Source organism: Mandrillus leucophaeus, unplaced genomic scaffold, assembly GCF_000951045.1.
Source record: "Mandrillus leucophaeus isolate KB7577 unplaced genomic scaffold, Mleu.le_1.0 Scaffold91, whole genome shotgun sequence".
Lineage (NCBI taxonomy): Eukaryota > Metazoa > Chordata > Mammalia > Primates > Cercopithecidae > Mandrillus > Mandrillus leucophaeus.
In genome coordinates, this window is record NW_012109919.1 from 787647 (window position 1) to 814762 (window position 27116).

The following is a 27116-nucleotide window of genomic DNA, read 5'->3' on the forward strand; positions in this document are numbered from 1 at the left end:
GCATCATGTATTTACTAGTATAGTATCACATAGAGTGGCTTCACTGCCCTAAAAATCTTCCATGCTCTGCCTGTTCATCTCTCCTTCCCCCTAAACTCTGGCAACAACTAGTTTTGTAAGAAACCACCAAACTGCCTTCCAAAATGGCTATACCATTTACATTCCCACCAGCAATGAATGAGAGTTTCTGCCGGTCCATATCCTTGATATCCATCAAGTATCCAAGCCAGTACTTATGTTTTCAGTGTCCTGGATTTAGGCCAGTCTAATGGGTGTGTAGTGGTATCTCATGGTTCTTTTAATTTGTATTTCCCTGGTGATATATGATGTGGGGCATCTTTCCATGGGCTTGTCATCTGTATATCTTCTTTGGTGAGATGTCAAAGTTACTGGCCCATTTTTAAAATAAATTTGTTTATTTTCTTATTGTTGAGTTTTTAAGAGTTCTTTGTATATTTGGGATAACAGTCCTTAATTCAATATGTCTTTTGTAAGATTTTCTACCAGTCTGTGGCTTTTAATTCTCTTGACAATGTCTTTTGCAGAGCAGAAATTTTTAATTTTAATGAAATCCAGCTTATCATTTCTGTCATTCATGGATTGTGCCTTTGGTGATACATCTAAAAAGTCATCACCAAGTCCAAGGTCATCTAGATTTTCTCCTGTGTCATGTTCTAGGAGTTTTATAGTTTTATAGTGTTGTTTTGTTTTGGTTTTGGTTTTGGTTTTTTGTTTTTGTTTTTGTTTTGAGATGGAGTTTCACTCTTGTTTCCCAGGCCAGAGTGCGGTGGTGCAATCTCGTCTCACCAACCTCCGCCTCCCAGATTCAAGCGATTGTCTTGCCTTATCCTCCCTAGTAGCTGGGATTACAGGCATGTGCCACCATGCCCGGCTCATTTTGTATTTTTAGTAGAGGCAGGGTTTCTTGGTGTTGGTCAGGCTGGCCTTGACCTCCCAACCTCAGGTGATCCACCTACCTCCCAAAGTGCTGGGATTACAGGTGTGAGCCACTGCGCCCAACTAGTTTTTATTTTACATTTAGGTCTATAACACATTTTTAGTTTTTTTTTTGTGAAGGGTGTAAGGTCTGTGTCTGAATTCTATTTTTTTTCTCTTTGCACATAGATGTCCAATTTTTCCAGCATGGTTTGTTGAAATAACTATCTTTTCTTCATTGTATTGCCTTTGCTCCTTTGCCAAAAATCAATGCACTATATTTATGTGTGTCTATTTCTGGGCTCTCTATTCTGTTCCATGATCTCTGTCTCTTCTTTTGCCACTACCACACTGTCTTAATTACTGTAACTTTATTGTAAGTCTTCAAGTTGGGTAGTATCAGCCCTCCAATTTTGTTCTTTTCCTTCCATATTTCATTGGCTATTCTGGATCTTTTGCCTCTGCATACAAACTTTAGAATCAGTTTGTCAATATCCACAAAATAACTTCCTGGGATTTTTATTAGGATTGCATTGAATCTGGATATCAAGTTGGGAAGAATTCACATCTTGACAACATTGAGTCTTCCTATCCAATTTCTAAAAGTTGTTCTCTAAATTTTTCATGACTAAATCCAGATCTATCCTCAACATCTCAGCTATCAGTTTCTAAAGTTCAAAACTTTAATAGAATTTTAAAACTTTCTTCTTTTTCTTTTTTTTTTTTTTTCTTTTTTTTTTTTTTTCTTTTTTTTTTTTGAGATAGAGTCTTGCTGGTGCTACCCAGGCTGGAGTGCAGTAGCGTGATCTCAGCTCACTGCAATCTCCACCTCCCAGGTTCAAGTAATTCTCCTGCGTCAGCCTCCCAAGTAGCTGGGATTACAGGCCCCTGCCACCACGCCCAACTAATTTTTGTGTCTTTGAGTAGAGATGGGGTTTCATCATGTTGGCCAGGTCTTGAACTCTTGACCTTAAGTGATATGACTGCCTCAGCCTCCCAAAGTTCTGGGATTATAGGTGTGAGCCACTGTGCCCAGCACAAACTTTAAAACTTTCAAAAGTTCAAAAAAAAGGTCTCAGCTACAAGTTTCTCAAGTTCATGGAAAGACTTCAGTGATTGTGTTAGTCCATTGTCATGCTGCTGATAAAGACATACCCAAGACTGGGCAATTTACAAAAGAAAGAGGTTTAATTGGACTGACAGTTCCACGTGGCTGGGGAAGCCTCACAATCATGGCAGAAGGCAAGGAGGAGCAAGTCATGTCATATGTGGATGGCAGCAGGCAAACAGATTGGTCAGGGAAACTCCCCCTTATGATCCTGTCAGATCTCATGAGACTTACTCACTATCACAAGAACAGCATGGGAAAGACCCACCCCCATAATTCAATTATCTCCCACCAGATCCCTCCCACAACACGTGGGAATTATGGGAACTACAACATGAGGTTTGAGTGGAGTCACAGAGCCAAACCATATCATTGTGCCCCTGGCCTCTCCAAAATCTAGTATCTTCACATTTCAAAACCAATCATGCCTTCCCAGCAGTCCTCCAAAGTCTCACCTCATTTCAGCATTAGCTCAAAAGTCCACGGTCCAAAGTCTTAATCAGAGACAAGGCAAGTCCCGTCTGCCTATGAGCCTGTAAAGTCAAAAAACAAGTTAGTTTCTAGATACAGGTATTAGGTAAGTATAGCCATTCCAAATGGGAGAAATTGGCCAAAACAAAGGGGCTACAAACCCTGTGCAAGTCTGAAATCCAACAGGGCAGTCAAATCTTAAAGCTCCAAAATGATCTCCTATGACTCCATGTCTCACATCCAGGTGGTCACGCTGATGCAAGAGGTAGGTTCCCATAGTCTTGGGCAGCTCCGCCCCTGTGGCTTTGCCGGGTACAACCTCCCTCCTGGCTGCCTTTACAGGTTGACAATGAGTGTCTGCAGCTTTTCCAGGCACATGGTGCAAACTGTCAATGGATCTACTATTCTGGGGTCTGGATAACGGTGGTCCTATTCTCACAGCTCTACTACAGTAAATACAGCAGAGAGGGGTGCTGTGAAAAGATACCCGAAAAGGTGGAGACGACTTTGGAACTGGGAAACAGGCAGAGGTTGGAACAGTTTGGAGGGCTCAGAAGAAGACAGGAAAATGTGGGAAACTTTGGAACTTCCTAGAGACTTGTTGAATGGCTTTGACCAAAAGCCTGATAGTGATATCAGGGACTGATAGTCCCCATTAGGGACTGTGTGTGGGGGCTCCCACCCCCCATTTCCCTTCTGCACTGCCCTAGCAGAAGTTCTTCATGAGGACCCCACCCCTAAAGTAAACTTCTGCCTGGGCAGCCAGGCATTTCTATACATCTTCTGAAATCTAGGCAGAAGTTCCCAAACCTCAATTCATGACTTCTGTGCACTCACTGGCTCAACACCACATGGAAGCTGCCAAGGCTTCAGGCTTGCACCCTCTGAAGCCACAGCCCAAACTCTATGTCGGCCTGTTTCAGCCAAGGCTGGAGCAGCTGGGACACAGGGCATCAAGTTCCTAGGCTGCACACAGCATGGGGACCCCGGGCCCAGCCCGTGAAACCACTTTTTCCTCCTAAGCCTCCAGGCCTGTGATGGGAGGGACTGCTGCAAAGGTCTCTGACATGCCCTGGAGACATCTTCCCCATTGTCTTGGCGATTAAAATTCACTCCTCATTACCTGCAGCTAGTTTGAATTTCTCCTCAGAAAATAGGATTTTCTTTTCTATTGCATTGTCAGGCTGCAAATTTTCCAAACTTTCATGCTGTCTTTCCCTTTTGAAACTGAATACCTTTAACAGCACCCAACTCACATCTTGAATGCTTTGCTGCTTAGAAATTTCTTCCACCAGATACCCTAAATCATCTCTCTCAAGTTCAAAGTTCCACAAATCTCTAGGACAGGGGCAAAATGCCGCCAATCTCTTTGCTAAACCATAACAAGAATCACCTTTGCTCCAATTCCCAACAAGTTCCTCATCTCCATCTGAGACCACCTCAGCCTGGACCATATTGTCCATATCACTATCAGGCTTTTGGTCAAAGCCATTCAACAAGTCTCTAGGAAGTTCCAAAGTTTTCCACATTTTCCTGTCTTCTTCTGAGCCCTCCAAACTGTTCCAACCTCTGCCTGTTTCCCAGTTCCAAAGTCGTCTCCACCTTTTCGGGTATCTTTTCACAGCACCCCTCTCTGCTGTATTTACTGTATTAGTCCATTTTCATGCTGCTGATAAAGACATATCCGAGACTGGGCAGTTTACAAAAGAAAGAAGTTTAATTGGACCTACAGTTCCACGTGGCTGGGGAAGCCTCACAATCATGGCAGAAGGCAAGGAGGAGCAAGTCACGTCTTATGTGGATGGCAGCAGGCAAAGAGAGAGATTGGGCAGGGAAAGTCCTCCTTATAATACCATCAAATCTTGTGAGACTTAGTCACTATCACGAGAACAGCAGGGAAGACACAGAGCCAAACCATATAAGTGATAATATGCACATAGTCATCCAGCAAGGGCCATTTCTCCTGACAAAATTCACTGAACTGAAAGATGGCCTCCAAGAGCCAACACTAACAGTATGCATTCAAAGATTTGAGTTTGGTTTAGAGAAGCATTCCCCATGCTGTGTTCCATAGGGTACTAGCATACCATAAGAGTTCACAGGTCTTCCTAGAAAAAAGTGTTTGTGGTTAAACAAAATTGAAAGGTATTAAGTTGAAATCAAACACATTTACTTATGGCTTTATAGTGCATTAAATATGCCAATTTGGATTATGAATCAAGAGTAGGTCTAATGAGTCTGTGAGATACTAGTGTCCCCAGGCCACAGTTTAGCTTAGAGGAAGAAATGTAGGCTAGGCACGGTAGCTTATGCCTGTAGTTCCAGCACTTTGGAAGGCCAAGGCAGGCAGATCGCTTGGGCTGAAGAGTTCGAGACCAGCCTGGGCAGCATGGCAAAACCTTGTCTCTACAAAAAAAAAAAAAATAGAAAAATTAACCACACGTGATGATGCACACCTGTAGTCCCAGCTACTCAGGTGGCTGAGGTGGGAGGATCGCTTGTGCCTGGGAGACCGAGGCTAGAGTGAGCCAAGATTGCATCACTGCACTCCAACCTGGATGCCACTGCACTTCACCCTGTCTCAAAAAAAAAAAAAAAAAGAAATATAAATGTCTAAAAGTAGGAATCAGCAAAGGTATTCAAATATGCATGCGGCATGTAGGTTTTATCACTCCCAGGAGTCCTTAGCACTTTGGAAATGGGAAGTGAGTTATGTAGTGCCTTTCATTTGCAGCACCCTGATTCACCACCATTGTAACGTATTTTGCCACATTTGTTTTCTCTATTTATCTATATAGACATACATACAAACATACACACATATATATACACAGACAAATGTACTCAGAGATAATTGTTTATATTTTTTAATCATTTGAAAATACGTTCAATATATCATGTCCTTTTATCCCTGAATACTTCAGTGTATATTTTATAAGAACAAGGAAATTAGCCAGGCGTGGTGGTGCACACCTCTAATTCCAGCTACTTGATAGGCTGAGGCAGGAGAATCGCTTGAACCCAGGAGGTGGAGGTTGCAGTGAGCCAAGATCACGCCATTGCACTCCAGCCTAGGAAAAAAAAAAAAAAAAAAAAAAAAAAGATATGTAACCACAATATAACTATCAAAGCCAGGAATTTTATTTACTTATTTATTTATTTTTTAGACAGGTCTTGCTTGTCACCCAGGCTGGAGTGTAGTGGTGCAAACACAGCTCACTGCAGCCTCGCCCTCCCAGGTCAAGCAATCCTCCCGCTTCAGCCCTTTAAGTCACTGGGACTATAGACGTGCACTGCCACACCCAGCCAATTTTTACATATTATTTTCGCCACATTGCCCAGGCTGGTTTCAAACTCCTGGGCTCAAGCAGTCCACCTGCTTCAGCCTCCCAAAGTGCTGAGATTACAGGCATGAACCACTTACTCCTGGCTTTTCAGGGAATTTTGAACATTGATCATATTCCATTTTGTCCGTTGTCGCAATTAGGTCCTTTATGGCAATTCTTTTTCCTCCAATGCAAGATCCAGGATCATGTATTATAGTTAGTTGTCATAGCTCTTCTCTCCTTTAATCTAGAATAGTTTCTCATTCAGTCTGTTTCTTATAACATTGAAAGTTTTGAAGAATATAAGGCAGCTGTTTTATAAACTGTTCCTTGGTTTGGGTTTGTCTGATGTTTCCTCATGAGTGAAGCATGCCAAGCTAGAATACTACAAAGGGATATTGTACCTTCTTGTGGTATTTCATTCAGAGGCACATGAAATCCATCTGTCCTTTTCTGGTGATATTAATTTTTATCACCCATGCATGGTGGTGTACAGTTTCTTCACTATATAGTAACTGTTTTTTCCCTTGCAGCTAATAAGCATCTTTAAAGACACATTTTAAGATTATGTAAATATCTTGCTTCTCACATAAATTTTCCCTCTGGGTTTAACACATCTATTGATGAATCTTTCCTGAACCAGTCATAACTGTGGTGGTTGTAAAATAATTATTTTCCATTCTACCATTTTATCCACACTTATCAGTTGGCATTCTGCTGTTAGGAATGTCCCTCTCTTTCCCTACCAAGTTATTTATTTGTTATTAGTATGTTTGCTTTTTTTCATATAACAGTATATCTGGAAACCTTCATACTATGAACTTTACAGCAGTTCATAGAAATTTCCCTTACTTGTAGAGATGTATAATAATATATTTTATGTATGTACTGTGGGCTTTTTCCAAATAGTTTCCACTTTGGGGCATTTAGATAGGTTTTAATATTTCGAAATTATTTTTGTATTGTTGGAGTTGTATCTTCAGAGAAAATTCCTAGGCGTGGGACACTAGGCTGAAGGGAGTATATATTGGTAGTTTTATTTACTACAAAACTTAATTGGTAAGTTTGTCTTATTGGAATTCTACTACTGTATTGCCAAATTGCCTTTTAATTAAGCTTGTATCATTTGTATTTCCATTAGCAGTGTATGATAGTGCCAATTTCCCCACAACCTGTTTCAGCAAAGTACACTGTCAAGCTTTTGAGTTAATTCCAATCTGATGAGTGAGAAATGACGTCTCAGGATAGTTTTAATTTGCATTTATATTTTTTAAAAAGGAGTTGAACATCTTTTCATATGTTTAAGTGACTTTCATGTATTTTTTGTCAATTATCTTTTTTGTGAAATATTCTTATCATTTCACCATTTTTAAATAGAAGCTTTGGTTCAGTTTTCTTAACTGCTAGAAATCCTTTATCTCTTATACATATTGCCCCTTTATTTATGACATATGTTGTAAATATTTTTACCCAATTTATTTTTTAAAATTTTGTTCATGGTGTTTTTTGAGAAAATTTGTATACCACAAAATTTACCCATTTAAAATGTACAATGTGGTGGTTTTATTATATTCACAGAGTTTTGTAACCATTACCACTATCTAATTCCAGAGTATTTTCAAGAAATTCCATACTCATTGGCAGTCATTCCTCCCTCTTCCCCCATATCCTGGCAACCATCAATTTATTTTCTATTTCTATGGATTTTTCTATTCTAGACATTCCATATAAACAGAATCATACAGTATGTGGTCTTTTGTTTCTGACTTCTTTCATTTAGCATAATGTGTCCAAGGTTCATCTATGTTTAGCGTGTATCAGTTCTTCATTCCTTTTCATGGTGGAATAATATTCCATTATACAGATTCACCTCATTTTTTTATCCATTCATCAGTAGATGGACATTTGGGTTGCTTCCAGTTTTTGGCTATTATGAATAATACTGCTGTGAACATTCATGTACAATTTTTTGTACGGACATATGTTTTTATTTCTCTTGGGTATAAGGCTACAAGTGGAATTGCTGAATCATATGGTAACTCTATATTTAACTTTTCAAGGAACTACTGTGCTATTTTCCAAAGCAGCCTCACTATTTTACATTCCCACCAACAATTTATGAAAGTTCCAATATCTCCACATCCTCACCAAGACTTCTTAGTATCTGTCATTTTTAATTTCAGTCATTGTAGTGCGTATGAAGTGATATCTCATTGTGGCTTTTTATTTGAATTTCCCTAATGACTAATGACGTAGCACATCTTTTCATAAGCTTATTGGCCATTTGTATATCTTCCTGGGAGAAATGTCTATGGAAAATCTTTGCATATTTTTAATAGGGTTGTTTGTCTTTTTATTGTTAACTGATAATAGTTATTTACATATTCTGGACACTAGATACTAGAGCCTTATCTGTGAGGTGTTTCCCAATCTGTGGGTTGCCTTTTGATTTTTTTATAGTGTCCTTTGAAGCACAAAAGTTTTTCATTTTGATTGTCCAACTTGTCTATGGTTTTGTTTGTTTGTGTGGGTTTTTGTTTGTTTGTTTGTTTGTTTTTTGCTTGTGCTTTTGGCATCACATCTCAGAAATCATTCCCTAATCCAAGGTCATGAAGGCTTACATCTATGTTTTCTTCTAAGAGTTTGTATAATTTTTAGCTCTTACACGTGGGTCTTTGATTCATTTTGAGTTAATTTTTATATATGGTGTGAGATATAGGGGTCCAACTTCCTTTTTTGAGGGAGTGGAGGGGGGAAGTGGCTATCCCAATTGTCCTAGCACTATTTATTGAAAGGACTATTCTTTCACCATCAAATTATCTTGGGACCCTTGTCAAAATAAATTGGCCATAAATGTAAGGGTTTATTTCTAGATTCTCAATTCTGTCCATTGATCTATGTGTTTATCCTTATGCCAGTATCACATTGTCTTAATTAGTGTTGTTTTGTTGTAAGTTTTGAAATCAGTGCAAATCTCTAATTTTGTTCTTCTTTTTTAAGATTCTTTTGGCTATTCTGGATCCTTTGAGTTTTTATGTGAATTTTAGGATCAGCTTATCAATTTCTGCAAAAAACAAAACAAAAAAACACCAGGATTTTGGTAGGGATTACATTGAATCTGTATCACAATTTGGGAAGTATTGACATCTTAACAATATTAAGTCTTTCAATCATTGAACATGGGATATCTATTTACTTAGCTCTTCTTTCATGTCATTCAACCATGTTTTGTAGTTTTTAGAGTATAAGCTTTGTACTTCTTTTGGTAAATTTATTCCTAAGTATTTTATTATTTTTCATGCTATTACAAATAGCAGCATTTACAATTTCATTTTCTGATTATTCATGTATAGAAATACATGGTTTTTTATGTTTATCTTGTATCCTGCAACCTTGCTGAACTCATTTATTAGTGCTATTTCTGCTTTTGGCCACACAAGTTTTCTAAATGTGTTCAAATTTTCAACCTTTCCTGTGACCCTAAGTTAGAAGGATTTCCCTGTATCCAGGTTATAGTGGAATTCATTCATTTTTATAATACTTATGAAGTTCGATAGGTGACTTTTGCTGTTGTTTATTCTTGAGGTTAAAAAATATTAGAGAGTGTTTTAAAACTAATTGCAGATTATTAAAGAAATACCTTGGTGAAATGAAAATAATACTGAATTTGAAGTAAAAAAAATCTGGGTTGGAGTTCAGACTATTCTGTTTATCAGCTGTTTGATTGTAGGCAAGTCATTTAGCTCCTTAAAAAAATAACCTACAAAATATTCCATCCACTTCATAGAACTACTCAAAGGTTCAAAATGGAAAGTGCTTTGTGAACTATTAGGCCTTCTGCCAGTATAAGCTACTTTTATTTCTTAACAGTAATTATTAAACATTTTTCAATCCTTCTCTTTCCTTTAGGAGATTTACCTAAGATACAGAAAGGTGCAGTAAGGCCACAGCCCTCAAAGGGGACCCATGTATAAAAGCCATTTATTAAGTATACACAAAGAGGTTTTGTTATTTTTTCCCTGTTGTTTTTCACCCTTCATTCCTCTGGAGTGACAGAAATACCCAGAGAGAAAAGACCTTTTATTTCCTGTAAAATACAGAAAAGTTCCAAAGCATTTTAGGGATTAGCTCATTAAAATGGAGAAAAATAAACCAAGTCCTGGAGAGCCAACACAAAGAAGGCAGCAGTCCCAGGGTCTGATGAAAGAGCCGTCATCTACCTCATCCCTCCCTCTACCGCAGGGGTCCGGAAGAAAACATTGGAAATGTGATTGTTTCTGAAACTCCTCATGGCAGATTTTGGCAATAAAACCTTATTTTCCTATCCAAAAGAAAAATCACAGGGTTCTCCTTATGTGAGTGAGAGTATGTTTATGGGTGTGTATAAATTAACACACCCATAACAGTCCTAGCTTGGGTTGCTTTTTCCCATCTCTCACTTGAATTGCGTATCCCTCTTTTCAGTTTCCAGGGTAGCTCTGCCACTCAGGAGCTCCCAAATTTAGGGTATTTTGACTTGCAAAGTATAATGAAATCATTAAATTCATCAGTTGCTCAACTGACAGCTTTGGAGCCAGAAAATCTAGCTTTGGGTCTCAGCCTGGACAACTTACTGGCCTTGGTCAGGCCAGGGGTGATGGCTGCTGAGTGCTCCCACATGGCTCCTGGCAGGTGCAGAGTTCTCAGCTAATGGCAGTGCTTCTGATTGGCTCTTAGTAGTTGCTGTGCATTTGCTATAAATATGCAATCAATTTATTGTAAATAATCAGAATAATGCTATTTTTAATTTTAAACATTTCTGAAAATATTAATACTAGCCTTCTGTTTAGAATTAGGAAAGATGTAGAATGCAGTTGTATTAGTCCATTCTCACACTGCTATAAGGAAATACCCAAGACTGGATAATTTATGAAGAAAAGAGGTTTAATTGACTCACAGTTTTGCATGACTGGGGAGGCCTCAGGAAACTTACAATCATGACAAAAAGTTCCTGTTCACAGAACAGCAGGAGAGAGAATGAGAGCCAGCAGGGGAAATGCCAGACACTTATAAAACCATCAGATCTCATGAGAACTCATTCACCATCATGAGAACAGCATGGGGGAAACCACTCCCACGATTTAATTACCTCCCACAGGTCCCTCCCATGACACATAGGGATTGTGGGATTACAATGCAAGGTGAGATTTGGGTGGGGACACAAAGCCAAACCATATCATTTTGCCTGTGGCCTCTCCCATATCTCATGTCTTCACATTTCAAAACATAGTCATGCCCTTCCAACAGTCCCCCAAAGTCTTAACTCATTCCAATGTTAACCCAAAAGTCCAAGTCCAAAGTCTCATCTGAGACAAGGCAAGTCCCCTCCACCTATGAGCCTGTAAAATCAAAAGCAAGTTAGTTACTTCCTAGATGCAGTGGGAGTATAGACATTGGGTAAATACACCCATTCCAAATGGGAGAAATTGGCTAAAACAAAGGGGCTACAGACCCCGTGCAAGTCCAAAATCCAATAAGGTAGTAATTAAACCTTAAAGTTCCAAAATGATCTCCTTTGACTCCATGTCTCACATCCAGGTCATACTCATGCAAGAGATGAGCTCCAGGGCCTTCAGCAGGGTACAGCCCCCCTCTTGGCTGCTTCCATGGGCTGGCATCGAGTGTCTGTGGCTTTTGCAGAGCGCAGTGCAAGCTGTCAGTGGACCTACAATTCTGGGGTCTGGAGGACCGTGGCCCTTTTCTCACAGCTCCACTAGGCAGTGCCCAGTGGAGACTCTGTGTAGGGGCTTCCATCCCACATTTCCCTTCCACACTGCCCTAGCAGAGGTTCTCTGTGCATGCTTCGTCCCTGCAGCACACTTGTGCCTGGACACCCAGGCATTTCCATACATCTTCTGAAATCTAGGCAGAGGTTCCCAAACCTCAGTTCTTGACTTCTGTGTAGCCGCAGGCTCAACACCTCATGGAAGCTACCAAGGCTTAGGGCTTGCACCCTCTGAAGCCACACCCAAGCTGTACCTTGGCCCCTTCTAGCCATGGCTGGAGCAGAAAGCAAGGTACCAAGTCCCTAGGCTGCACACAGCAAGGGGGTCCTGGGCCCACAAAATCGTTTTTCCTACTATCTCAGGGCCTGTGATGAGGGGGGCTGCTGTGAAGGTCTCTGGCATGCCCTGGAGACATTTTCCCCATTGTCTTGGTGATTAACATTCAGCTCCTCGTTACTTATGCAAATTTCTGCAGACAGCTTGAATTTCTCCCCAGAAAATGGGTTTTTCTTTTCTACTGCATTGTCAGGCTGCAAATTTTCCAAACTTTATGCTCTGTTGCTTCTTGAATGCTTTGCTGCTTAGAAATTTCTTCCACCAGGCCAGGAGCAATGGCTCATGCCTGTAATCCAATACTTTGGGAGGCCAAGGCAGGTGGATCACGAGGTCAAGAGATCAAGACCATCCTGACCAACACGGTGAAACCCCTTGTCTACTAAAAAAAAAAACATATATGTACAAAAAGTTAGCCAGGCCTGGCAGCACGTGCCGGTAGTCCCAGCTACTCAGGAGGCTGAGGTAGGAGAATCGCTTGAACCCAGGAGGCGGAGGTTGCAGTGAACCGAGATTGCACCACTGCACTCCAGCCTGGGTGACAGAGCGAGACTCTGTCTCAAAAAAAAAGAAAGAAAGAAAGAAATTTCTTCCACCAGATACCCAAAATCATTTCTCTCAAGTTAGTTCCACAGATCTCTAGGGCAGGGCCAAAAAGCCACCAGTCTCTTTCCTAAAGCGTAGCAAGAATGACCTTTACTCCAGTTCCCGGCAAGTTCCTCATCTCCATCTGAGACCACCTCAGCCTGGAATTCACTGTCCTTATCACTATCAGCATTTCGGCCAAAGCCATTCCACAAGTCTTTAGGAAGTTCCAAACTTTTCCACATCTTCCTGTCTTCTGAGTTCTCCAAACTTTTCCAACCTCTGCCCATTACCCAGTTCCAAAGTCGCTTCCACATTCTCTGGTATCTTATAGCAATGCCCCATTCTGCTGGTACCAATTTACTGTATTAGTCCATTTTCGTACTATTTCACGTATTGTTTCATATTGTTTCACTATAAAAATTTTCTAAGAATGACATCAATCCAAGTGCCACAATGGGGAAGATTAGTTTGTTTGTTTTTTTTAAGTAATAACTACTTTTTCTAAAAATGATACATGCTCTTTGTTTTTTAAAAATCAAGCTATATAGGAAAGATCAAATATATGCCACCAGTCACCTCAGACCTCCTGGCCCAGAAATAGCCAGTATTGACACTTGCTGAACAATTTTTGTCTGCATATATACAGATGAGTATACATTAGGAGACAGAAGAGAAAAAGAGAAAGGAAGAAAGTGATAAATTTGACAGAGTAAAAATGAAAAGCTACTCTGTGATAATATATCATAAAGTCAAAACATAAATGTCAAAGAGAAGAAAATACAGAAGGAGTTCTTTAAAAATCTGGATAAAAAAGACAACTCAGTAGAAACATGCACAAGACAGGAACATACAGTTTACAGAAGAGGAAACATAAATGACCAATAACCATACAAAAATAATCCTCGGACTCACTCGTAATTAAAGAAATGCAATTTAGCTGTCTGGCCATTGTGGCTGGAGCCCAGTATGGGTCATAGGAGATGAAGCTAAGAGCAGCATGTGGCTGGATTATGATTGTGCATGTGCATGTGTGTGTGTGTGTGTGTGTGTGAGAGAGAGAGAGAGAGAAGGTCCTATGGTCACAGCTCTAGAAAATCATTATCCGTGTGTGTGTGTGTGTGTGTGAGAGAGAGAGAGAGAGACAGAGAGAGAGAGAGAGTTCTCAGCCTCACTCATAATTAAAGAAATGCAATTTAGCTGTCTGGCCATTGTGGCTGGAGCCCAGTATGGGTCATAGGAGATGAAGCTAAGAGTGGCACGTGGCTGGGTTATGATTTTGTGTGTGTGTGTGTGTGTGTGTGTGTGTGTGTGTGTGTGTGTGTGAGAGAGAGAGAGAGAGAGATTAATTTCTGGAACAATACAGGAAACTGATTAGCTGTAAGGCTGAGAATGGGGAGAAAAAGAGGGTGAGGCAGGTAGAAGGGGGAAGGAGTATTTTTAATTTCAATTGTTTATTCTTTTCCACCACTTAAAATTTTTGAAGATTATATGCAGGTAATACTCTTATCATTTAAAAATCTAATGAAGTTTTAAGAAAACACATACTTGCAACCAAACGAAGAAAATATAAGCCCTGAGGTATCTATTTTGTTGCTAATGCTTATACAGAGTAGTGCTTTTTCTCCCCAGCTCTTTGGAGGAGCTAAAATTGACAACTGGAGAGCTGCCACTGAGGACTTTCTCTGACTATTAAAAGAAACTAGCTTAGTCCAGGGCCCTCAGAACTCAGTTTTCCAATGCTCTCTGCTCCCAGTGACTTCCTGTTCATCTAATCCCCCAGGGATTCCCAGCTCCATCTTTTTCTTAGCCAAGGTTCACCAGCTGCCCCAGCCTCCAAGGTGTGTGTAGCCACGAAAGGCTTCCCTGCTGGGCAGAGATGGGAGAGGGAAGGAAATGGCAACCTGGGGCTGCAACGTGACCCTGTCTTGCGTAAGGGTGTCAGCTCAAATTTGAAGGGTGAAATGACCAGTTTTGGCAGGATGAGAAGGAAAGCTATGCAGCTTCACAACTAGTCAGTTATAAAAGAAACAGCAAGCTCACACCTCCAATGACAAGTGGACTTGAACTTCTGTTGAATTAAGGCACAAACTTGAAACCAAGCAGACTCATAGACTCTTGGTGGACGGCACCATAACATCTTCTCTAACCACCATCTGCTGCTTTTCTCTCCTTTATGGCATCCCTCTAAAGCATTTAGAAGCTGCTAAGGCATCCACATGTTAGCACCTCACTCTTCCATCTAGGCAGCCCACTGCATTTCTAGACAGTCTACTCTTTCACAACCTCTTTCTCTGACCATTAAATAGCTCTTCATTACATTGATTAGAAAATCATCTTTCTGTAACTTCTACTCTCTCAATAACCAAGTGTTAGACTAGAAAAGTATGCAGTTGGGAATTATAGGCCTTAGTCTGAATCTCTGTTCTGCCGCTGACCCACAATGTGACCTTCAACCAGTAGCTTAATATCCTGGAGGCTTAATTTCCCCTTCTGTAAATTGGGCTGTTCACATCACTTTCAATGGTCATTTTGAGACTGAGTGAACCTGTGAGTGGTAAACTTCACTTAGTACCACACATGGCAGAAGAAGATGCTGAATCGGTGTTAGTTCCCTCCTTCCCTGTGTCCCTCCATTGCTCACCCTCAGCTGTACAAAGAGATCCTGGCTGTGACTAAGTTGAAGAATTCTATTGTCTCCTCCCTGAGTGTTCTCATCTCCAGAGTAAATACATCCAGGCTAAGTCCACAAATGTACCTTGATCTTCTTGTGTACTTAATCTCTACTTTGCTGTAGGAGAGATTTTGCTCTGTCACTGAACCCCTAATTATTGCAGAGAGGGGGGAAAATATATTTCCCTCACCCCCAAGACCCACCCCATCCCCAAGAGCTGGGATTCTACACTCAGACTCCTCCCAGGGTTTGAAGTTGAGTGTTCAGATGACGGGGTCTGCCTGCAGAAATAGAAGTATCTCTCATCCTTTTCACTAGTCATCAAGCTTTCTCTTTAGGAAATACTACACATTTTACAAATCCAAGGGGACAGGCCCAGTTAGATAAAAGTCTGCCAGTTCTGGCTCTGGCTGCATCTATTGACAGCTTGATTGGCACTGAGGAATCTGTGGTTTCCCCCAAACACACACACAAGGCATCAGGATGGAACAGCTGCTCTGTGCCTTGGCAGGGGTTGAGGTCCTTGGTCTTGTGGATGAGTTTGTTTTTTCTTAATTAATGACCTTGTTCAATGTGGGATATTAGAGGTTTTTTGTTTGTTTTTAACCCAGTCCAACATGCCAGCACCCCAAGGGATTTGGGGATATTAAACATTCCTCCTCAGCTTCAAGATGACAGTTGATAAATGTAACCATAAGATACTAAAAAGAACAAACGACATGAGGGGAAATGGAAGCCCTGGGGAGATTAATAAATCATGAGGAGAAGGAGTGAGTGTGGTCAAACTATGGAGCCCCCGCGAGGCCCATTACTTGATCTCTTGCAAAAATCCAGGAGATGCAAGCAGGATGCCTATAATTCTGTTAACTGTGATTCCTAGTCCTTAAATGCTCTCAGATGCATGTAACAGGGTATTTATATTCCCTTAGCAAATGAAGCATTGTTCGAAATTGTGAACAATGGTTGAGTTTGGAAAGACAGTGTAGTCTAATCACTAGCTTTGTCAACGTCCTTTGTACTCACTCCCTAAGGAAGCCTCACTGCCCAGCATGTGCTGTGGTTCTCAATCTGTGTCACCCTAAGCCCTCATGTTCCATGGAGGTTCTGGGGCAGCCAGCTGGGAGCAGGTAGTCAGACTTCCAGGCCCCATCCACCTACTTCTGTGAGAGCAGCTGTTCTACTCTTTCCTGCTGTGTATATTAGAGAACCACAGAAGATTTTGTTTGGGTTCTTCTGCCCCAAAAAAGAAACTTGAAAATCAGTGGTGCCATGGTGTTTGCCTCCTTTTACAAGTTGCTTCTTTCACTCAGTGGTATGTTTTTGAAATATAACCATGTTAACATATGTAGATGGAGTTCAATCAAGAACTTGTAGAATAAACCACAATATGTTCATTCCCCTGCTGATAGATATTTAGGTGGTTCCCCATTTTTTACCATCTCAATTAATGCATCAGTGGAGGGCATTTTCAACACAGGCAATGGGCGGTGCCCATTAAGCTGAAGAAGAAGGGAAGGACAGCAGGAGGGGTGGATGACTAGTGAGAATGTCAGGGGGCGGTGGAGTAGATGTGCATGGATGCAGCAGATCCAGGGCCTCCCAAGAGTCAAAATGGGTCTGTGAGCTGGAGGATCCAGTGGTAGCACAGAGTGGGCGATGATGAGGTCTGGAGTGTGACCCGGGGACTGGGCAGCTGAGAGTAAGGAGGAAAGTAAGTCTGTTAGAAACCTGAGAGGCCCAGGTGTTAGCTGGGTCGTTTGCTGGACATTTCCATTTGGTCCTTCAGCTACACTCTGCATCCTTCGCGGCCCTATTCTGTGCCCCAGAGGCTGACCTTTAATTACCATCTCAGTGCCCTTTCCCTCAGACTGAGAGGTACACAGCCTGGACCAGGGACGACATGGAGACAGAGCATCCATTCCTCCAGCCCCTTCCTTCAAGGTCCCTGCAGGTCGGCTGCGTCTCTACTGAAACTCACTGCTCATTTCCCTACAATTCTTCTTTCTGGGTATAGCAAATGCCCCCGGCACCTTGTCTTGGGACCCAACACACTCACCTTGGATTTCCTCCATGCCAGGAATCATTTTATTGACCTCTTTTCCTCTATTAACCTGTTTACATGTGCCATCTCTTTCTTGCCTGATTGAGTACAGGCCAATCTCATGGATACTGAAATCTTGGGAAATGATGACAAGAGTAAGAGTAGATAGGAAGTTAGTTAGCTGGGTGCAAAAACTTAATGAGCGGTGGTGTCTGTAAATCTGCATAAAATGCAAACTATCCTACATTTTTGTAGTTCACATGTGAGCGCCTTTAAAACTAAAATTACGGCCTAATTTTTAGGGGGAATTCCTAGTGTTAGCACAATATCTGGCATGTAGAAAGCATTTAAAAATGAAAATAAGTTGAATTGAATAGGACTGAATTAAATTAAATGGAATTAAATTGAATTTTACTGAATAAATGAGATGCTAATTTTGCACATTTTAGACATCATGGGTGCCCCCCGTCAAATCCCCTTCCCTCTAGCTTATGGTTTTTAAAAGCTTCATGAACATCAAATAAATTACATTAGGGATTGAGTTTCTGAAGTGAATAATGAATAATAAATGTTTGCTTATGTTAGCATCTCATGTAGAAAAATATTTAAGTCATGAAAATTTTGTGATAAATTCAAATCCCTTTAAGCTTTCAGGACCCACTTTCTTTTTTTATTTTTTGAGACAGTCTTGCTCTGTCACCCAAGCTGGAGTGCAGTACATGATCACTGCTCACTGCAGTCTTGATCTCCCAGGATCAAGTGATCTTCCCACCTCAGCGTCCTGCGTAGCTGGGACTACAGGTGTATGGCACCACCCCTGGCTAATTTTTTTTTTTTATTTTTTAGTAGAGACAGGGTCTCACTATGTTGCCCAGGCTAGTCTCAAACTCCTGAGCTCGAGTGATCCTCCTGCCTCAGCCTCCCAAGGTGCTGAGATAGGCATGAGCCAGCGCACCCAGCCTGACTCACTTTCTTGATATTGTGTGTATTTTGCTCTTGGAAAACTTTGCTTTCTGTCTCCATGGCAAAAAAACAACTTACAGTGGTTTCAGAACATGTAATTATTCATTTGAAAATAATTTTGTTAGACACATATCTATTAACATTTTCTTGAATTTATAATACTGAATAGGAAGAAACAAAATATAAAATCTTTCTTGTTTTAGTTTTAATCTAAAATACTATATGTCTTTGCATCATATGAGTTAAAGCTTTTCTGGCATTACACAGTGATTGTTCTCTTCAAATAACAGATCGTAGAGATAGTAGGGGAAAAACAAAGTAAACATGGCTCAATTTGCATTTGGTATTTTTTGGAGGGGGTGAGTATTTCCTCTCTGTTTTCCTTTCTCCAAACACTACACAAGTAATAATTTGACTCTATCCCTGTGGCTCCTATTGTCTATACATACAATGAAGTTGAATTCATAGTGCCCGTTATTTGAAAAACATTTCAAGTCAGAGCTTAAGACTGGGCCTTTCATGCCAAATCAAGGACAGTGGCTAATTTGGGGTTGCCAAAATCATATATTCAATTTATATTAGATAATAAGAAAAGTTGCTTTAAAGCAAAGGGTATTGTTGGCACTTATGAATAAGAAATTCTGATTATTCTAATGCAGCAATAAAAATTATTGCCTACAATTTTATTTTGGAGTAGCCCCATCATAAAAAGTCCGGAGCCAATAGCTCGGCAGGTTTTAGCATGTGACAAGTAAGGTGACAGTCTAGAGTCGAAGATTCTATCTCCACCCTGATTATAGTCTCAGAAATGCATTCAACTGGTCATAAGAGGAGGAAGGACTGCATGGTCCAGACTAGAATGCTCAACTGGGATGACTTGATCTCCTGTGCCAGCTCCCGTGGATGAATCACAGCTCCTGAGGACCGAATCGGGGTTCCTTGGGGAGTGTGCTGGCATCAGTTAGTGATGTCTCCCACCACTGGCTAGGATGGGGGGAATGGCAGCACTCAGGACATGATAGAAACAGCAGAATTTGAAGTTAGAGGATCAGGGTCAGACTCTTATCTCTATCTCTTATTAGCTGTGAGATATCATACTCACCCATTCAGCAATCTTAGTTTTGTCATGTATAAAATGATGATAACAATTATCAAGAAAATTAAAATTGGTATCACAAATAAAAAAGAATTAAAGTGCAGCTTACATCTTATGAATTGCTAGTGTATTTTGCCTATCCCAACCTAGTGTTTTCCTTTTTTAAACTCATAGCATTTTATCTTTTTGTGTGTATGTGTGTGTGTGACAGGGTCTTGCTCTGTCACCCAGGCTGAAGTGCAGTGGCATAATCATACCTCATTGCAGCCTCAACCTCCTGGGCTCAAAGCAATTCACCCACTTTAGCCCTCCCAAGTAGCTGGGACTACAGGTACATGACACCATACCCGGCTAATTTTTGTATTTTTTGTAGAGACAGGGTTTCACCATGTTGCCCAGGCTGATCTTAAACTCCTGAGCTCTAGCTATCTACCAGCCTCAGTCCCCCAAAGTGCTGGGAGTACAGTTGTGAGCCACCATGCCTGGCCTACTCATGGCATTTTAGTATTCTGTCACTCTTTGGGCAATTAATTGTGAACTACCTACTGACTCACATTAGTGTATGATCTTACTTCACCATATTTTATTTTTTGTACTGCCCACACTTTCTAGCCCATGCCTGTCCTATAGTAGGCGATCCTAAGTATGAATGAATGTAAACAAGTTACTAATAGTATTTTAAAACTCAAATGCTGACAGGGAGATGAGTAGTTACTTTTTATTTGAAAGCATGTATTTTTCATGTTATTTGAAAGGATTATTGTGATTTTATGTTCATAAGATCATAGTTTTTTGTTTGTTGTTTAAAAACTATTTTTTTTTTTTTTTTTTTTTTTGAGATGGAGTCTCTGTCACCCAGGCTGGAGTGCAGTGGTGCAATCCCGGCTCACTACAACCTCCACCTCCCAGGTTCAAGCAATTCTTGTGCCTCAGCCTTCCAAATAGCTGGGACTATAGGCATGCACCACCACACCCGGCTAATTTTTATATTTTTAGTAGAGACGGGGTTTCACCATATTGGCCAAGCTGGTCGTGAACTCCTGACCTCAAGTGATCCACCCACCTTGGCCTCCCAGAGTGCTGGGATTACAGACATGAGCCACCATGCCTGGGCAAAAACATTTTAGTGAACTTTATTTTCAAGGAACTGAGCTGCTTTCTGTGCTTGGGCAGCTCCCCTGAGCAAGTTTGTAGAGGGTGCAAGCAAATGGGCTTGGTGGCACAGGCACAAAGGAGAAGTCTGTATTTCTGTGGGGAGACTGCTGACACCCATGGATAGGTCCCACTTTTGGGGCTGACTGGTAGGCAGGGCACGGGATTTGTCCGCTTTCTGTGCACAGCATTGACACCTTCTCTCCATCTCTTTACTTCTTGTAACTCCCTCTTCCTCTTTGCTGACACTGACTCAAAGGATCATAGACGTTTAATGATTTGCTTAGTGACAGGCCCTGGCCATAGCATTGAGCCATCTGGATTCATTGTTCAGTGTTCCCTCCACTACTCAGTCCTTTTAAAATCCAGCTCTCCTGCAAGTTGATTTCACTTCCACATAAATCATTTCTTCTAGCTTGCTAGAAAGTTCCTTGGCTTTCTGCTTATCTCTGCAAGGACAGTTAGTTCCCTGTTGCTGCTGCCAAGTATGTAAACAACATGTTTCTTCTTTCTGTGGTGACAGGCACATCTCATCATCCTGAGTAGAAGCCCCTCTCAAGTGGAGGCAGCAGACTCCGCACATATCGTCGCCCACGCTGCTGTCGCTTCAGGGAGACACGAGCACCATGGTGAGAAGAATCCTTTTCTCCTCCTGTCTCACAGGCACCTGGGTCTATAAAGGAGCTGTCTTCTAGATGGGTTAACAGGTGAACAGAGCTGCGACACAGGCCTGTTTTATCTGATCATCTGCAGCTATGCTACTCTGCTGCTTTCCTCAGAGTCCTTTGGTTTCTCTCCCCTTCTAGCCTTCTTCTAATCTATTATTCTGAAATACAGCTAATCTCTATGCAAACGTAGCTGTTAAGAGCCCCAGAGCATCTGTACTGGGCTTACAGGGAAATCTGCTCTGCTTTCAGAGGTGATCTATTTTTAAAGATTGTTGTGGCAACAGCTTTGGCCTCTGGGCCAGCCGGCCTCCAGACACTGTCAGGGCTGAACTTTCCATCAGGATGAACTTACACGGCTTCAGGATTCCAAAAGGAAGTTGCCATTTATGGCTGGTATGGTTTTTCTTGTCCCCGCATAATAGGTAGAGCATCAAGCTTAAGGAATTGTTTAATCCACCATCCTGGGCTCAGAGCACACAGAGCATACAATGTGCCTCCATTGGCAGAAAACACATAGTACTAATGATTTTTTTTTTTGGTCATAATATTCAGAAATGGAGTACAATTCATAAAGAAAACCTAGGGGTGTATTCCAAGATATCAAATAAAAATAATTACGTACGGAATAAAATAAGGTCCACTGTGCCCAAAAGCATAAAATCAACATCTGGAAGGCATGGGGTTGATTCAGGAAGCAGAAGTTATGCTAAAATGAGGCCAGCACATGGGAGAAGGTGAAGGGAAAGCTTCAATGAGCAACCTGGTCCAAAAAGATCCATGGGCCAGGCAGGGAGCTTCAGTCCCCAGAGGAACTGATGAAGGGGGCATCGGCGTTTATCCATCTGTCCATCACACCTTGCAGATCTCTCATTCTGACCTGCTAGAGCTTGAAACACCTTTTTAGATCTGGAGGAGCCTGTGTAAGGATGGAGAGAGGAGACAAGTGACCTTTCTTGTCCCCGCTCCTAGAACATTCCACACTAACCATCAGGTTTGCTTGTTGGTGCCTAAAATTCATGTAATAGGAGGAAAGTACTTTCTATTCCATACCTATTAATAAAACACTTAAAATACATGCCTAGAATAGCAAGTCACAAATCTAAATGTCTACAGGAACCAAGCAAGCAATGTGAGTGAAGCAGGTGGTTATCAGAAACCAGCAGCAGCAGCAAGCATAGTTATAAATGGCAGCTAACTGATGGCTATAGTATGAGAGAGACGAAACAGAGTGGTGAGGACTGTGGCAAACTAAAACCCATACCTGCTACTTAGCTCCAGCCCCTGGCAGCCATGTGGAAGGGAGGCTTATATTAGCAGAGCTCCTTTTTTAAGAGAAGGTAGAAATTTGGAGTTTTATTGGAGAATCTTCAATTGTTTTTTTAATTATTTTTTATGTTTTTAGAGACAGGGTCTCACTCTGTCACCCAGGCTGGAGTGCAGTGGCACAATTATAGCCACTGCAGCCTCAAACTCCTGTGCTCAAGTAGTCTTCCTGCCTCAGCCTCCCAAGTAGGTGGGACTACAGGCACACACTGCTTGCACCCAGCTAATTTAAATTTTTTTTTTTTTAGAGACAGAGTCTTGCCCAGGATGGTCTCGAATTCCTGGCCCTAGGCTACCCTCCCATCTTGGCTTCCCAAAACTCTGGGATAACAAGCATGAGCCACCACAGACCCAGCCCAATTTTTAACTGATGGTAACTAACTGAAATATGTTTAAGACTCTGAGTAAGTCAAAACAAGTGTGAAGGCTGGATCCGTGACTTTTGACCTGGAAAGCAAGAGTGTCAGGTTGCTGTCAGATCTTTCCTGTTTTCCGTGGGGGTGTAAACTGGCAGAGTAAGGGGAGGTGGGTCCATTCCTGAATGAATACCAAACAGAGAGGAGGCTAAGGCCAAAAGACCATCTTTTTGCCTAGAGGGATTCTGGTTTCCAGCACTTGACCCAGTGCTCAGTGTACTCACTGCAGGTATGAATTGAGTGGGACCTAGTGAATCTGTGCCCTAGAATGCTATTGTCCCATAGCTGTGAAGTTAGGCCACTCTGCTTTGCGTGACTTACAGAATCAGAGGCAATCCAATTTTAGTTATATATTTTTAAAAAGTTTTCCAGTCTAACTATAGCACACTATTTGCCTTCTCTTAATTTGAAAATGATAATAATACCTATTTGATACAGATAATAAATATATGATAATTAAATGACCTCACACAGTTATAATATTAATAGCTACTGCTTATATACGGCATACCAGCAACGGTTCTCACCGCATTACATTTATTAATTCAGAAATCCTTGCAACTCGATGAGATAGGTACAATTATCTCCATTTGTTGGATGGAGAAATTGAGGCACCCAGAGATTAGGTAATTTTTCCAAGGACCCATAACCAGTGAGTGGTAAAGATATGAACCCAGGCAGCCAACCACCCCAGAGGCTCTTTATGCCATGTCACATTATAGGGTCTGGCACTGCACATGTCTCCTCCATCCTTAGGCCCACCAAAGAATCCATGAAGTGTGGGGCAGAAAAGGGACACAGCAAGAATGAAGGCAGCCCAGAGAGAAGGGTTTGGAGTGCCAATGGGAAGGCCTGGGGCCCAGGAGCATGTGGAGAATCTCAGCTCCAACCTGCAGCAGCTGAGGGCATTTGGTGATGTGCACCCAGAAAGCTCACTTGCCAGTCAGAATTGAAATATGTGAGGAACCAGTTTGGGAGGCCAAGATGGGTGGATCACATGAGGCCAGGAGTTCGAGACCAGCCTGGCCAGCATGATGAAACCCCATCTCTCCTAAAAAATACAAAAATTAGCCGGGTGTGGTGGCGCACACTTGTAGTCCCAGCTAGTCAGGAGGCTGAGGCACGAGAGTCACTTGAACCTGGGAGGCAAAGGTTATACAGTGAGCCAAAATTGTGCCACTGCACTCCGGCCTGGACAACACAGCAATACTCTGTCTCCAAAAAAAAAAAAAAAAAGTGAGAAACATAAAGGAGATGGGTAAGAAGACAACTTCTCCCAGACACAAGGAGTTGGGACTGATAGTTTTACAAATTGGGAAAGGGGGTGGCTTCTGCATTAGGCCTGGTGGACTGGTTGCTTGAAGCAGAAGCAAAAGATGACTAAGAGGCTGGGCCCAGTGGCTCACACCTGTAATCCCAGCACTTTGGGAGGCTGAGGTGGGTGGATCACGAGGTCAAGAGATAGAGACCATCCTGGCCAACATGTTGAAACCCTGTCTCTACTAAAAATACAAAAAAAATTAGCTGGGCGTTGTGGTGCACGCCTGTAGTCCCAGCTACTCAGGAGGCTGAGGCAGGAGAATCACTTGGACTCTGGAGGCAGAGGTTGCAGCGAGCCGAGATTGTACCACTGCGCTCCGACCTGGCGACAGAGCGAGACTCAGTCTCAAAAAAAAAAAAAAAAAAAGATGAAGAGACTCAGGAGCAAGCAAGAATCATAATAATGACAGCAACAATGACAGTAACAACCATAGCAACAGCACTTGGGCGCCTCTTGTATACAGGTGCTGGTACTTCCACAGACATGCTCATTGAATCCTTTTAACAACCCTTGGAGGCAGGACAGGACCTTTTATTTTACAGATGAGTTCACACTGCCACCTCTTCGTACCAGAAAGTACCATGAATCCGAGGGACCTACTATTTCTACTCTTTGCTCTACCCCAAAAGGACCAAGTCCCCATCAGTCTGTATGGTGCTCCTAGACAGGCCCTTGTCAGATTCAGTACTTATCAACCAGAAGACACTTGAACTGTTTATCACCCTGATGCTGTTAGGAAAAAAGCTTACTGAGGCCTTAAAGGTGAGTAAATGCTAAATGAGGAGCCAGGGCAGAGAAGCAGTGAGCTAGAAATAAATGCTGATTGTCCTGCAGCAACATGAAGTCCTGGAACAGGTGCAAAAAGAAGCATAAACCTTTGCCCCTAAGGCCTCAAACAAATCACCTAAATGGGCAAATCAGAAACAAAAAAAGCAAGAAGAACTCTCAAACTATTCCTACTCCATGAACATAGTTTAAAAACTGCTGCCATTGAAATCCTTGCACCCATAGTGGCAGATGTGGGAAAGGCTGGAAAAGAGCTCACCAGGCCAGCACGTGTTGCACGTGTGGGGAATCAGCTTCCCTCTAGAAGCAGAAATGCAACAGGCACCACCCAGCCAGGGGCTGCAGCAGGAGCACGGGTGGGTACATTCCCACTGTCTTTTATGTCACCTCTCTGCTTTCCCCTCACGTGGCCATTGCCCCCACAGCAGGAATGAAAGAAATCCACTGCGGCCTAGGTTTCTCCAGGCCTCTGCTGCCTCCACCAGGGAGAAATAAGAGAAGGCAATTTGCAACTTATCTTTGTGTAACAACTAAGGGGCAACCAAATCCCTTACAGCTCTCAACAGCACAGGACTTTCTGACCTGGACGTTGGTCACTTCTAATTCAGAAGTCCTGGCTGGATCCCAGGAGCAAATCTGCATGTTCCACCCAGCACCAAGGGGGAATCTTAGCTCTGCTCTCCTGTGCTTAAACCTGTTTGTACTGAGTACAAAGACTTTTGGGGGGTTGGTTTTGGTTTTGATTTCTGAAGAAAATAATTATTAATGAGAAAAATTTCTCCTTTGAGGATTCTCTGTAGCCTGCCTGCTTGCGTGCGGAATGCCCATTGAAGGCATTGCCCTCTAACTAACAAAACGCCAATGGCCAAGGAGCAAGTGTTTCAGTCTCGACGCACAAGCTAATCCTTTTGCTCTGTGCCTTCCCTGTATTCCTTATGCAGACAAAACTGCCCAAGAAGTCACGAAGGCTTGTGATTGCATAAAGATTCCCAATTCAGGCTCCTGGAATGTCACGAACCTGAGCCTGGCCAGCTTCCCAGAGCAGCCATAGACAAACTTGGTATTAACAGCTTTCCCAACCCTGCTAAGTGTTCAAGGCATTGGCTTTGTGTTTATAACTCATCTCCTAAAGGATATTAAAATGAAATGGTTCAAAGCCAAGAACATTTCAGCATCAGCCTTTGAGAGGCAGAGCCTGCTGAGTGCAGACGGCCTTGTTTGGAAGTAGCCCCATCTGCGGCCTGGGCTCTTGCAGGCTGGGGAGTTCTGCAGTGTCCAGTGACAGCAGATGGAATGGGCTCTGTTCGGTTAGAGCTTAGGGGGAAGGGGCTAAGTGGATTCCTAAGATATAATTTCCTATGCACAAATATGTATATCCCCCCCGCCCCTACTGGTCCTAGCCTTTAGCCACATTTTACACAGTAGACTGGAAAAATGTCAGTATCAGGAGCTGGGCACTGCATCTCACCCAGGTCTCCTCTTTTTTACCTTACATGCCCCTCCCTTTTCTCAACTCTTCCCCTGTGGCCTGCCTTCTCAGCTTGCCCAGTGCTGGGCCCTCCCGCCTCCCTGCTCACTGGATTACTGATGCTCCTTGGGCCCCGTGTGTTCCAGAGAGACCAGAAATCAGGGACCCCCAGTGTACACAGGCCCTAGTTCTTGTGGGCCCCTGACAGGTAACATGGACACCTGGGAGCAGCCACAGTGAGGTGTCGTTTACCTTCCCATGCTCTTAGCTGTCCCTGCTGCCTCTCATGATGCCTCCAACCTGAGCCTCCAGGCGGGGCCTGGTGGTACAGTCAAGTGAGAGTAAGCCATGGCTGGCCACGCCCCAGCTGCCTCTCTCCCTTCAGACTTCCCACTCCTCTGGGCCCCTGTACGCTCTGAGAGAACCTTCCTCTGTTGCTTCTCAGGGCCCATTTGTTTTTACAAAATGCCCAACCAGCCTGAGTTTGGCCTTGCCTTTGAGCTCCCCAAGCAGCACATGTGGCATCCATCCCTGCTCTGTGCCCCACAGGGAGCGAGGGAGAAAGGGGAAGTGAGGGTGCAGTGGAGTAAGGCCGAGGCCCAGAGAAGGAAAGAGATGCCCCGTACTCTGTTTTCACTGGCATCAGGAGGATCCCTTCTCAGAAACTTCTGGAAGTCACTCTAG

At 42.4% G+C, this 27116-nt stretch overlaps 1 protein-coding gene across 2 annotated transcripts in view; it reads left to right on the top strand.

The window, feature by feature from the left end:
* Nucleotides 1–27116, top strand: part of TTC23 (tetratricopeptide repeat domain 23) — a 128392-nt gene that overhangs the window by 68638 nt on the left and 32638 nt on the right. For both annotated transcript variants that reach the window (XM_011969812.1, XM_011969810.1), the window contains one exon: nt 20974–21079. In XM_011969812.1, coding sequence (XP_011825202.1) covers nt 20974–21079 — 106 coding nt within the window. The remainder of the gene's footprint in view (nt 1–20973; nt 21080–27116) is intronic.